The 14,235-nt window shown below is 43.9% G+C and overlaps 1 protein-coding gene across 4 annotated transcripts in view; it reads right to left on the bottom strand.

The window, feature by feature from the left end:
- The window catches only part of SHISA6 (shisa family member 6), a 305,553-nt gene that overhangs the window by 154,912 nt on the left and 136,406 nt on the right, over window positions 1–14,235 (bottom strand). For 2 of the 4 annotated variants that reach the window (XM_074319589.2, XM_019755213.3), the window contains exon 4: window positions 7,464–7,559. The exons of the other annotated variants lie outside the window; for them this stretch is intronic. In XM_074319589.2, coding sequence (XP_074175690.1) covers window positions 7,464–7,559 — 96 coding nt within the window. The remainder of the gene's footprint in view (window positions 1–7,463; window positions 7,560–14,235) is intronic. 4 annotated transcript variants of the gene reach the window in all.

The following is a 14,235-nucleotide window of genomic DNA, read 5'->3' on the forward strand; positions in this document are numbered from 1 at the left end:
TGGCACAGAATTATATGGTTATGTTCCAGGCAGTGGAGTCCCGAGACCCTGAGAACATCGGTATTCTTCCCCACTTCCAGGTCACCATGAAATCCTGGCAACTATTGATTGAGAGGTTGTCTTCTCCTGGCCACAGACTCCAGCTGGTATAGAGATGGCATTTCCATCACTTTCCCAGGACTTGACAGACACATAGCTTAGCTGTCAGGGTTTCTGCGACTCTTGGCAGTCAGCAGCAGAGAATGAAGGGAGCTAATGCCAAGGGTTGGCTCATGGGAAGGGGAGATTCCCAACTTGGATGACCAGTCAGTGCCAAGAACAGTGCCAGGAAGAGACTGTACTGGCCACAGACCTGCCTCTGGGGCCAACTTGAACCATGGGTCATGGCAAGAGAAATCTCAGATCTGGCGCTAATAAGCAATTGGAAAATGAGAAGAGCACAGCTCTGGGTTGCTAGACTTTCAGCTAGGCAAGCCAGCCTCTGGCAAAACAGAACTTGGTCCTCTGTTATGTCCCAAGCAGGCTTTAAAGAGCCCCCAAGACTAAAGGCAATAAAGCTGTCCTGTGCGCCTCTGCCTCCTGCTTCTCTGACGTCAATGTACCAAAAAGACTTCTCTCTTGCCCTACTGCTGGAGCCTACGGGATATCTATCTGTAACTGGGTTACTCCTCTTTTGAGGACAATATCCACGTACCCTACAAGTAAGAGCTGAAACTTTCCAAGGCAAGGAGACTTATGGTGCATCCTGACCCCCTCCTCTGCCCTGTGCTATCGCTCCTCTCCTTCTGCCAGCCCAGTACATTGTCCCAGTGGACTGGCCCAACACCTACATGGGCCAATGGCAGCAGGCCCACACACAAGCATTAAACAGGGACACATGGATGGTCCAGCACTCAACAAATGGCATGATGGATGGGAATGTCTCTCCGTGCCACTATTTACCCAGGTAGTGAGAGTTGGGTGACAACTTAGATACCACATCACTTATCAATGTGCCATTTTGACCCCAGCAGTGCTGGTAGAATGAGGTGAGCCAAAGGACGATGGAAAGTTTGTGGACCAACTTCCTCAGTGCCTCAAGTGGGTCTTCCAGTGGCAAACTGGATGGTCCTACCTTAGAGGTGGACTCTTGAGTGGCTCAGGAAGTGGGCCCAGCACACCAAGTTCCTCAGATGGAACTGCAAGGTTTAACTGCTGCCCAAATTAATACAAGTGGAGACAGCATCCTGCGACAGGTTGAGGAGAGTCACAGCACTGCTTCCTGATGGGTCATGGGTGTTCTTGTTAGGCAGACCAACATGGGAAATGAGGTTTGTAGAATAGCTGCCTTTGAGCAAACTGGCTGAGATCGCAAACGTAAGTATGCAGATAAGAAACTTTCAAAGGTATTCCACTGGGCTTTGTTTTGCCATATTTCCTTTTATTTTGTTTGAACAGCAGTCACATTGAGAAATGGATTCAACTGGGTAAGTACCAAGTTCAACGTTCATGCGGACCCATCTCTGTTTCTGATGCAATCAATATGAACCAGTCAGCCACCATGTGAGGTTGACTCAATTCTAACAATATATGTAATCACACTGATGCCACATGTTTTCCTAAGCGTAAGGCTTAGGGACTGCCTGTGCGTGCTGGCCTGGAGCATGCAAAATACCACTGAGTAAACCTGAGCACACCGAGTCAGTGCCTCGTTCTTGATATTCAGCCATTAATCAGGACTGAGCAGGCACAGAGTTAACAAAGGGAGCTGTACCACATGTGCAGATCAGAACAATCGGTAGACAGCTTAGGCCTTTGGTGCCCTCAGCCCAGAACCCAAGAATTCTCTGCCCTCTTCCCACTACTTCCTGCCGATCTCTGGTCTACGGAGAGGTACAGGAAAGAATGCTCACAGGTGGTACTGGCTTCTCAGAGGCCAATCTCAAGCAAGTCAGGCCCAGCCTTCCTTCTCTCTTGCTTTCCGGCTGGCTCACTGTTGCCATGGAGACCAGATGCCTTTGAGTTGTGCATTTTGCCTGGAGTCCAGCCTTTCCCACTCACTCCCCTGGGTCCCCAGAATGTGAAAATATCTAAGCTGGATTTATTTTGCCAAATGGCTTAGGGGTTCCCTTGCCACATCCACAGGATGGTCTGTAGGCTCTTGCTCAAATCCTGGTATATGGGTGGCAGCCTGCAGTTTTGTAGATGCCTACTCATCCATTCTTCCTTTTCTAGAAGAGAAGATGTACCTTTGAATCCTGTATCGCACAAGGCCAGGGCAGTGCCCAGACAAATGGGCTGGTGGGAAAGGTGAGCATAGGTTCAGGTGTGCATGGGGTTTGGACCCGCAGTGGGGCTCCGGAAAGGGCTGAGGGAAGCCAACAAGGACAGTGCTGGTTGGGGCATCCACAGCCCACATGGAACCTGAAGAAGCTGAAGCGGGTCCCTGCCGACTGCTTTGATTACTTCTCCACTTCATGCAGCCCGCCACCCACTCCCACAGTTACCAGTTACCCTTAGGTCTTGTCACCATCAAAAGCTCCCCACCTCTTGCACTCTAATATCTCCCACCCATCACGCAGACGAAAAGGCTCTGGTCCTTGCGTTCCCTTGCCCTGCGCTCTCACTCCTGGCAGACCATTTACCCAGACTCATCACTGGCCAACGCCTGTATGTTTGCTGAATGTTAGAACCCATCTCTTCTTCATTACCCTCTCAGGGAGCAGGTACCCTGGGCCCAGCCCCCAAAATCTCTCCATCCCCTCCCTCTATACCACTGTTCTACCTCCTTAGACCTGGGGGCTTGTGCTTTTTTTTTCCCCTTCAGACTCTTCCTAGAAATACCCACACATCAATATTATTAATTCCAGTGACCTCCACTCGTGCATCCCAGGCCACACCCGGCCTTAATCTTTATGGGGGGCAGTGGCAGCAAATACGGATGTGCTCACTGCATCTGTCTTCTGTTCTCAGGCAGTTTGCAGAGTGATTGTGATGTGCTGGCTACTGCTGCCACTCTTCCGATAGTTTGCACTGTTCATTAGGTCTTTTACACCCTGCCAGGAGCCAGATAGAGGAGAGAGAGAGAGAGAATCCCAAAGCCTTTGCTAAAAAGTAGGAGCTCCGAATCAACTGCCCCTTTGTAGGAAGCAGCCACTATAACCCGTCTAGTCATTCATTTTGTGTAAGCACATTTATTGAGCACCTACTCTGTGCAAGACACTGTTCCAGGCACTGAGGAGTCAGCAGACAAATTTACATTCCAGTAAGAGATAATAGGGGGGAAAAAAGAAATATATGAAGTATGTCAAAACAGAATTAAGAACTATGGAGCAAAGTGAGGCAGGGAAAGGGAGGAAAGAATTGCAGTTTTTAAAGGAGCATCCAGAAAACTTCAGGAAAAAAAAAATGACATTTGAGCAGACTGAAAGAAGTGAAATATCAAGTCATCTGCATTCCTGGGGAAGGAAGGGTCTGCCAGGCTGAGGGAACAGGGGTACGTCGCCCACCTGGCTTGCATGAGGACTGCTGTGAGACTGGGGCAGATGGAGCCGAGTGTGAGCAGTAGGGGTTGAGGTCAGAGTGGGACTGGGGCTTCACCATACAGGGCGTGGGGGCCATTTAAGGATCTGGTTTCCACTCTGGGCGAGATGAAAAACAAAAGGTTTTTTGGCCTGATGCATTAGGAAGATGGAAGTCTGTGGGAGGGATGGGGTTTAGGCAGAGGTTGGGGGTGAGGTGAATTCACTCTGGCTTCATATTAAGTTTTAGATGTTTATTAATAATCCATGTGGTAATGTCAGTTTCAGGGGAGATGTCCTGGCTGGGGATATAAATGTGGGAGTTTCCAGTACATGAAGCCAGGAGGCTGGGTGAGGTCAGCTAAGGAGTGAGCACTGCTTCCCAGGTGAGGAGAGGCTCCAGAAGGGAACCCTTAGGCACTCCAACATGGATAAGTTGGAGAGATGAGGAGGGAGCTATGGAGGAGACTAGTCAGGTGCGGGTAACCAGGAAGCAAGAAAACCACGGCAGCATGGTGTTTTGGAAATCAAGTGGAAACACAAACAAAAGTTTCCAAAGGAGAGAGTGGTCTGCTCTTAAAAGCTATAGCGAGGGCCAGTGAGGTGAAGCCTAGAAGTGACCAGTAGGTGTGACCTAGTAACATAGAGGTCACCGGTGAGCTTGGCAAGAGCAGTGGGGGTAGTGGGATAACACGTTTGTCCAGATGGATGCAAAAGAGAATGGAGAGTGTCTGGGATGTGCTTCTACATGATCTGGGCAAACTGACTGATGGGAAGAGGAGGGTTCATTAAGCTCGCCTCTCTATTTTGGGATATGTTGGAAATGTTCCATAATAAAAAAGTATAAAAGATTTTTAAAATAAGAGAATGGAAGAAGAGGAATAGGAGACTGCAGGTACAGCCTTTAGAGTTTAATGTGAAAGAGAGTGGCGAATGAGGGCAGGAGCTGGAGGGGAGTATGACAACTTTAGTTATTACATAAATAACACAATACACACAAAGTATATTCCTAGAAAGAGGTTTCAGAGGCCTTTGGGTGGAAGGGAACGGTGAAGAGGCTCTGATAAGGATGATACACATGGAGGGACAGGCCATGCCTGCACAGGAGGGCGGGATGAGGCCACAACTAAGATGGGGGAGATAATAAACAGTGGCCACAGCAAACCCCCCAACCCCACACACACACCGAGGCCTCCTGGGTGTCCCAGGTGAGTGTGACCTAAAGGACAGGTAGGGCTAGAGAATGTCCTTTATGTTGCTCTAATGGAGGTTTATTCATTTGAAAGCAGGCTACATCCATGGCCTGATACACACACAATCTGGCTCCCCTGTGGCTCCGATTCCATCTCCTTCTACTCTCAGCCTTTTTCATCCTGCTGCACTCACACTGGCCTCCTTCCTACTTCTTGACACCCCAAGAAAGCTTCTACCTCAGGACCTTCCTGTGGGCTCTACTTGGGATGTGGGTCTCTGCTCAATTATTACCTTATCCAAGAGGCCGTCTGTGACAAGAGCGGCTTCCGGCCACAGAACTTCCTGCCGCCTTACCTGCTTGAGGTTTTCTCCTTGCACTTATTATCAAAAACTTATATTGTCTGCTTCCCCCGATGGAATGTGAGCTCCATAAGAACAGATTATATTTTATTTCTGAATATTGCTTAGCACATAGTAGGCCTCAGGAAGTATTTGTTGAATGAATGCATGAACCAAAATACACAAATATATACATATATGTATATATATATATATGTATACATGTGTGTATATACAGAGGGTGCCAAAAAAAGTATACACATTTTAAGAAAGGAAAAAACTGTATTTAAATTGTAATACTTAATATATACCGATAACAAAAGATGAATACAAGTCACATTTGACTTCTTCAATTATAAGAGGTGCTCAAAGTGGTTACCATCAGTGTAATTTTCATACAGTTTTTTCCTTTCTTAAAATGTGTATATATTTTTTTGGCACCCTCTGTATGTATATATCTATATATATCTATATCTATATCTATATCTATATCTATATCTATATCTATATCTATATCTATATCTATATCTATATCTATATATATACACACACACATACATATATATATGCATACATACATATGCATGTATATATATATATATATGGAGAGAGAGAGAGAATTCTACTGATTGAACTATTTGTTGTTTCAGGGTGGACCACCTACAAGGAGTGGGGGTAGGATGGGAAACCACTGTAGCTGAGAAGCCTTGGTAAGATTTGCCACGCTCTGTTGGAAAGATCCAAATTTGCAGCTCTGCTCTGTGGGTCATAGGAGTATGTAGCCAGCCTCCAGAATGGCCATTGATGATCCTTGGCACCTGATATTCACACTCTTGTGTATCTTTTATTTTGAGTAGGGCTGACTTGTGTAACCACCAGAATATCTTGAAAGTGATGGTGTGTAACCAACAGACTTGGTCATAAAAGACGCTGTGGCTTCTGGCTTTGTCTTTCTTGGATCACCCACTCTGAGGAAGCCCAGCCACCAAGTTGTGAGGACACTCAAATAGCGATAGAACATCATAGGGAGACTGAGGCCCCCTGCCAACAGCCAGCACCATGTGAGGGAACCATCTTGGAAGCAAGTCCTCCAGCCCCAGTCTAGCCTTCAGATGATGCAGCCCCTGCTGACATCTTGACTGTACCCTCATGAGACCCCAAGCCAGAAGCAGCCAGCTCAGCTTCAGCTGCTCCCAAATTCCTGACCTGCACAAACTATGTGAGTCAATAAATGTTTATTGCTATTTTTAAATGCTAAATTTTAGAGTGATTTGTTTCACAGCAATAGGTAGTTATCACACAGTGGACGGAATGGGGGCTGGCCATCCCAGATTTAATTTGATATGGGAATGACTAGGATTGTGTCTTTCCCTGGTTAACTGTGCAGCCCATTTCAGCTCCTGGAGCGAGCCCATTTCCCCTTCTGGTCCCAATTTGATTCTGCAATTCTTATTAGCCACAAATGCCACCTGTATCCTCAATAAACTTTATTTAGACACAAATAGACACAACAGAAAATACATACACAGATACAGATATTTTTTTTTTTTTCTCTATAGGATGAACAAACATCACATAGGGAATTTAAAAAGTAGGCGCACGGGATGTAAGAAAATATTGCAAAGTTCCTTGTTCACTCACACTTAAAACAGACACATATTTCAGAGGAACACAGGGATATACCATCCCTACAACAGAGTACACAGTTGGTCTATAACAGTACACAGGTGTTAGGAAGGTAATCGAAGGAGTTAGGGAGCCAGTTACTCTTGCTATGACAGAACGCTCACACCACTAGCAGGACTCTGTTTAGACAAAAGACAGAATCGAGGCGTCCGTACCCCCCTGCAGATGCTCTGCAAGCTGTCAGCTAGGTCATAAAGCAGCTCAGCAGAAATGCCACGTTAGCTTTCATCTTGTAGCTTGAAGGTCTGCATAACCTCTACCTTACTGTCCACGTCAGAGAGTTTCCACAGACACACTCAGGACGCTGAAACTCTTGACATGCACGCTGGCTTCGAAACCCACAGTACAGAACATTGACATCCGTTTATAAAATGTGGCTTAAAAAAAAAAAGGAATAATAGCCAAGAGGACAACAAACACTTTGCAAATGCTGTCACATCCATTGGCAGTGCTTCCCACCACGCTGCCTATGGTCCCCTCCCACAGGGAGCCAGCCATTGGCCTCTGTCCTGCTCCACACCAGGATCGAGGTCTCTTGGTAGTCTATGATTGCCCTCTAAAGTCACACCTGTGACCTCCCGGTCACTCCTATCTGAGTCATGGATGTCACCAGGACAAGCTGCACGAAACCACCCCGCTTATTCCTGTCCCGGACAAGCCTCTGGCCTCCAAACCATCTTCACATTCGGATGGGGGATCCCTAGGCAACCTCTGTATTTTAGTAAAAAATGGTTTCCACTGTACCCTTCGTGTGTCCTCTTCCTAATGTGACAAATCCAGATGAGATGAAGTTATGGAGATCAGGTCCTCCACTTCGGTAAGCATCCTTCCCATAATGTCCTGCAAGAAGATGGGGCAAAATTACCTGGCACATCCATGACACCAACAAGAAGACAAACGTCGCAGCTCCAGCTCACCCAACAATGGGGTTGAGCTTAATGTCAAATTGGCAGCTAAGTCAGAAGGTAAAAGCAATCAAGAAAAAAATACATATGTAATTTTATAAATTTATATATAAATATATAATATATATTTTATGAATATATATAAAGTATATATATTTCTATCATATAACATTTATATATAACACATATTTAGGAATATTATATATATTACTATACAACAAATAATATATATATTCTGCCCCAGAATTAATATATGACATATATCATATGTATTGATATATATATCATATATCACTTATTCATATATATATCATATATATGGATACATATGTATTGCAATAAAGAAGAAAGTTCTGGGAAGGTTATGTTGAAAGCAGAGGGGGCAAAGGGGGACACATGGCTTCATTTTGGCACTTATGACTGAGCACACCAGAACATCAGTCGATTTGTCTTGCCATCCCTTCCTTTGTCCCAGCTTCCCTCCTTCTCTTTCTTGCCTTATTCACTTGTTTTCTTCCTTTCCAAAGTACAGAGGCATGGGTCTGACCTGTGTATGTGTATGTTTATTAATCATACCACATCCTATGGAACCACAGCCTTGTGGCTTAGGAGAAACGCAATAGCAGTTGAAGTTGACAAGTAGAATGGTGGTTATGAACCATTGGAAAACTACTTCTATGCCTTTCTCTCTTAACTTTCTGCAATAAGATCTTGTCCCTCAGCAGCCTAATGCATCCATCTACCTGTGGGGTGGTGTGAGGAAAAGACCGAGGGCAGGTTAGAACCCTGGGAGAAGAAATTCAAAGAGAAAGAGCATTCAAGTTCTGCTTCTGACATTCAAAATAGGATTTCACAATACACTTGAAATGCAGGCATTGTAAAGAAAGAAAGGACTCTCCACACGCCATCCTGAGGTATGTATATGTGAAAAAGGAGAAAAGCCATTTTTTGTCATGTTGGCACAAAGTGTATTAAAAACTATACTTAACAATTATAGCAATGTGCAGAACTACCTAAGATGCAATGTTAAGTGAAAAATGGGCAGAAAATTCTATACTAAATATGATCATAATGCTGTAAAAAATTCAAACCCGTGCAAAAAAAAGAAAAAAAAAAAGATTGAAAGAAAATACACCTGATACTGACAACTGCCTTTGGGTAGCTAGAACACAAGTCTTTTTATTCTTCTCTCCTTTCACCTTTTCTATATTTACCAAGCTTTTGTTTTTTTCTACAATGAGTATGCAATTTTTGTAATATAAATAGGTAAAATACATTTCTAATGGAAAAATGTATGGTAAGTGTAAACACAACCTAAACTGCATTTTTTTCCCTCTACATTAGATCTGAAACCTGGGTGCATGTTGGAATCATCTGGATGCTTTTAAAGACACAGATGGGACACTACTCCAGGGATTCTGATTCAGTTGGCCAGGGCCTGGGCTTAGGTTAACCTAATTTTAAGAAGCTGTCTAGGTGATTCTAATGTGCCACTGGGAAGAAGACCCACTGCCGTCAAGTAAATAGAGAAACAACCTAAGCTCGATTTATGCACGTGGGTTCAATGACCATTTACTGGGGCCCTTGTGGGTGCCTGGCACTACCCACTATTTAAGTTCCAAGCGCCAGGATTCTCCCTCTGAAGAATGAAGCCTGGTTGGCCCAGTTCCGCCCTTCTCCCAGATCAGTGGTTCTCAAACCTGAGTGTGCATCAGGAAAAACAGGAGGCTGCATCAAAATAGTTGCTGGGCCCCACTCCCAGAGTTTCTGATTCAGTAGATCTTGGAAGGGACTCAGGATTTTGCATTTCTATCGAATTGCCTGGAGATGCTGATGCTGCTGGGTCCAGGGACCAAACTCTGAGAACCATTGTCCTAGCACATCAGGAACATAAGAAAATTTTACCACTGTTTCCCTCAGGCCTTCCACTCTGGAATAAACACCTCATTCCTCAGGGCACAGAGCTTCCCACAAGGAACTCTCTCGCTATAAAATATTGGGGTCAAAACCCAGAATTTTATACAATAGAATTATTGGAGCTGAACTAAGAGGCTGCTGTTCATATCGCAAGACATATCACAGCTCCAGAAACCGGACTCTGGTACCTGCAGAAATTCATCTCCACCAGGGGATGAAGGAGAGAGGGACAAGGGGTGGGTGCAGGGACATGCGACAAGCCCCGGGGACATGGGGACCCTTGTTCGGTAACGCGGTCACTTTCTCCCCACCCCATCTCCTGACAACACAAGAGTATAAAAAAGGAGTAACAATTCAGAACCCTCATAAATTTGGACCTCATTAATTCAGAACCTATGATACATCCTGCAGAATTTGGGCTGGTTTATTTTTGTGCTCCTTATAAATAACATTTTTGATAAACAAATCAATACTGAGGAAGATGGAACATAAAACAGTGCCTGTGCTACTTACAATCATTTTTATCTGTCAGCCAGAACAAGGTCCCTCAGGACTAAGCATTGCCCTAGTACTTTGGGGCTATGCTGTTTGAAAGGACACTGTAATTTACTGATCACCTACTATGTGCCAGTCTGAGGAATAGCCACTCTGAAAACATGGCTTAATTTTTTGGGGGGCATCGTAATAGTAACCATCTTGTAACAGGATGCAGTTTACAAAGATCTTTTACATGTACTATTTACGTAAAATGTTAATCATTACTGCATGGTGAGCTGTCTTTACTATTATTTCCTTATTTTATTGATGGAAAGCTGGATCCGAAGTCCACAGCCTTTATACCCTAGAAACCTGACTGTGATCTGAATGAATGGGGTTTGTGACTCTTCTCTGAGACTTTAGTCAGGACCCAGTGGAAATGTTAAGCCAGAAGAAGTCCAATTGGTGTTGAACAAGTTCATAGACATTGGAGCTCAGAAGTGTTGAGCTTCAAGTACTGAAGTTGTGAATTGGAATGAAGAATTTTAGGGTCAAATTAGTTTGGAAAACTTTCAGTTAAATGAAATGAAAAGTAAACATGAAAAACAAGTCTAAGGACCACTCAGTGAGTACCCAACCCTTCAGGGAGCCTTTCAAAGACATCTCTTGGGTCAATTATAGGAAAGCTGCCCATGAGTTTATTTGAGCTGGAGAAGGCACAATGGCAGTTTCAGCCTTTGTAAAAGCCGTGGTCCTCAAACTGGAGCACATCAGACTCACCTGGACAGCACACAGATTGCTGGGTGCCAGCCCCAGAATTCCTCAGTTAGTAGGTCAGAGATGGGTTCTGACTATTTCCATTTTTAACAAGTCCCCAGGTGATGCTGATGACGGTCACAGGTCCAGGAACCACACTTCATGAATAGCGCATTAGAGAGAACTATCGACAGGTCACTATTCAGCTGGATATAGAACTAATGCTAGGAAGTCATCATCTAGACTGATTTACATTTTCTGTACCCTCCAAAGGAGCAATTGGTTTAGCATGAACAAGAGCATGATGAAGAGAAGAATGGTTGGTAAAAGTGAAGCCCTACATAGGTGGGCAGTCAGAAGAGAGGCGACTCAATACCTCCTCTTTGCCTTGGCAAGGCATAGAGCTCATCAGTGGATGATATAAATGGGTCATAGAGTTCTTTAGCCATAACACAAAGAACCATGCCATTTGGCAGCTACTACCCCAGGTTTATGCCTTCCTGACTGCCATTTTAGGCAGGAAGCCAAAGGAATACAAACATTGCCTAAATTGTGTTTCCAGAGAAATAGCCATATATCCAGCAGAGCTCCAGGCAGAGGTAAGCAAGAGCTCTGTGAATACCCCTGTTAAGAAGCATGAGCATACCCAATACAGACACGCAACCTCTGACCATGAACAAGGGTAGTGTCAGGCTGCTGACTGTGCCTGCCTTCACGAGCTGAACTAAACTGAGCAAAGCAGCATCTGGATAACTTCTCTACCTCCAGTTCTGTGCTTCCCTCTCACCATCACCATCACCTGGAAGTCACAGGTCAACAGTCTCCAGGCAGGGGGCAGATTAGAGCTAAAGAGAAGTCTGAGGCTGGGTTCCTGGAATTGTACAATGCTGGTGGTTCTGCTAAGGAAGCAGCCCTGAGTAACTAGAAGGAAAGTTTCTGTGTAAAAGAGATTTGTTGCAAGAAACAGGCGGGGAAATGAGGTAATATCTGAATGGTGATCTCAATAAGATTTAAGAGAACTTTGCATCTGTGAAATTAGATCAACAGCCACGGGAGAGAAACAAACTGATCAGGACAGTTTACCTGAGTTGCAAATATGGACAACAAAGTGGATATTAAAGGAAATTGATGAAGAAAATTCCAATGAAAAAGATGCACTAAAACAGTGGGAGAAAAGAAGAGACAAAGGGGACAACCCTAGAAGCTACTGTCTATTTCAAACTATATTCCCAGAAGAGAGATAGAAGTAATAATTTTTTTTCCTGAGTAGATGGAAGACTTTACTCTTTTGATAAAAAATAATCAAGTATCAGAATATATATTAGAAGGGTCCTACATCTAGATATACTGTGGCAAAATGCCATTTAAAAAAGAATAAAGGAAAGAAGCCATCTTCATAAAACACTGAATCTATAGAAAGAGAAGCAACCGTTCATGGAATTTTGAGACTTTTATTTCCAAAGAGGTAGGACAGTATACTGATTGAAGAACACAACACATTCTGGAACCCAGCTGACAAAATTCAAACTTCTCTATGCATCTGTTTCCTTAAATGCAAAAGGGAAACAATAATAATACCCATTTCACAGGTTGTTGAGAAGATATATATATATATATATATATATATATATATATATATATATCTGGCATTTAAAACAATACTACTACAATGCTACTAAATGCTATTTAAGGATTTGCTAATATTTAAAAAAAATTTTTTAATTGGGGAATATTGGGGAATAGTATGTTTCTCCAGGGCCCATCAGCTCCAAGTCATTGTCCTTCAATCCAGCTATGGAAGGTGCAGCCCAGCTCCAAGTCCAGTCACTGTTCTCAATCTTTAGTTGCAGGGGGCATAGCCCACCATCCCACGTGGGAATTGAACCAGCAACCTTGTTGCTGAGAGCATGCACTATAATCAATTGAGCCATCTCACCGCCCCAAGGATTTGCTAATATTTTTTAGTACAATTTTTCTTTTATTTTATTCCCCTAAAACTCATTGAAAATGATAAAAATAATGAAGAATAAAAAATCTTTCTTCAGAAAAAAGATACCAGGCTTGTCACTTAACAGAGGTAGAACAATTTGGAAAAATACACATACACGCACACATACACAATACAATTCAAGGAAGACTACAGACCTAAATATGAAAAATCAAAATTTAAATCAGTTAGAAAATATGGGAGACTATGTTAATGATCTCAAAGCTGAGACAGGTTTTTAAACAAGGATCAAAAGGCACAGATTAAAGAGGAAACAACTGAAAAATTTTAAACTGTGCTATATCAAAAGCAATCCTAAAACTACAAGTCAAACAAGAGAAACATATATTAACATTAATAGCCAGAGCACATAAATAACTTCAAATTATTAAGAAAGTAAAACAATCCAATAGAAAAAATAGGCAGAAGAAATAATAGACAAATCAGACAAGAGAACACCCGAAGGGCCGATACCCATAAAGTGGTGTTCAATCTCACAAGTAATCAGAGAAAGTCAAATTAAAACTGTAATGAAGAGATCCACAATCGTGGAGTAGATAAACACTGTGCCTGCTTCCTTCCATGAACTCATTAAAATTACAACTAAATTATAGAACAATCAACCTGGAGAACCATCTGAAGTCTAGCTGAACAGAAGTTTTATGTATAACTAAGGATATAAAGAAAAAGCTATGTCAAGACTGGTAGGAGAGGTAGAGACGCGAAACAGGCTGGCCCCAAACTTCTGTGTGGCGGTTGAGAACTGGAAGGGATACCTCGGCAATGGAGGTTCCCCTCAGAGGAGCAATGGACCCCAGCCCCACACCAGCCTCCCCTGCACAGAGTACTGGTGCCAGAAAGAGGAGCCCCCACAACATCTGGCTGTGAAAAACAGTGGGGATTCCAACCACCAGGGTGGGGCAGAAGGCTGCAGGAAACCCAGATGTCCTCTTAAACTGCCCATGCACAGACTCACTCATTTGCAGGCACTCACCTTGGGTTCCAGCAGAGAGACAGTGACTCAGGGGGTGAAAGAGGCATATGGGGAGCAGACTGAGGTGTGTGGCTTCGAGGCCATGGTTGGAAGACACTGCCATTTTCCCTGTGAGAAGCCCTCTTCCTGTGCAGCCAGCAGGTGGGCGCCATCTTTCCTGTGTTGAGCCCTCCCCCTATGCTTACTGCCAAATCTGAATCTGATTGGTCTAGTGAGCTCTGTTGCTCCACCTTGCTGACTCTATGAGACCCTAGCTCACTCAACTCACCCAATATCAGAGACACTTTCTCTAAGAGCTGCCAGCCCCATGAACATTACACCCTTCCTTGAAAAACTATCCAAGTCCACAAGACCCAGGCGGGTGGCAACTGGCCTCAGTGTGCTCTGAGACTTTTGCTGAGTAGCTCCAGGCTCAGCACTGGCACCAAACCAGAGTCTATATTAACATGGTGACCACAACTCTTCCCATTCTAGTGACTT

This window comes from Rhinolophus sinicus, chromosome 12 (genome assembly GCF_057876585.1).
Source record: "Rhinolophus sinicus isolate RSI-liver-muscle chromosome 12, RSI-T2T, whole genome shotgun sequence".
NCBI lineage: Eukaryota > Metazoa > Chordata > Mammalia > Chiroptera > Rhinolophidae > Rhinolophus > Rhinolophus sinicus.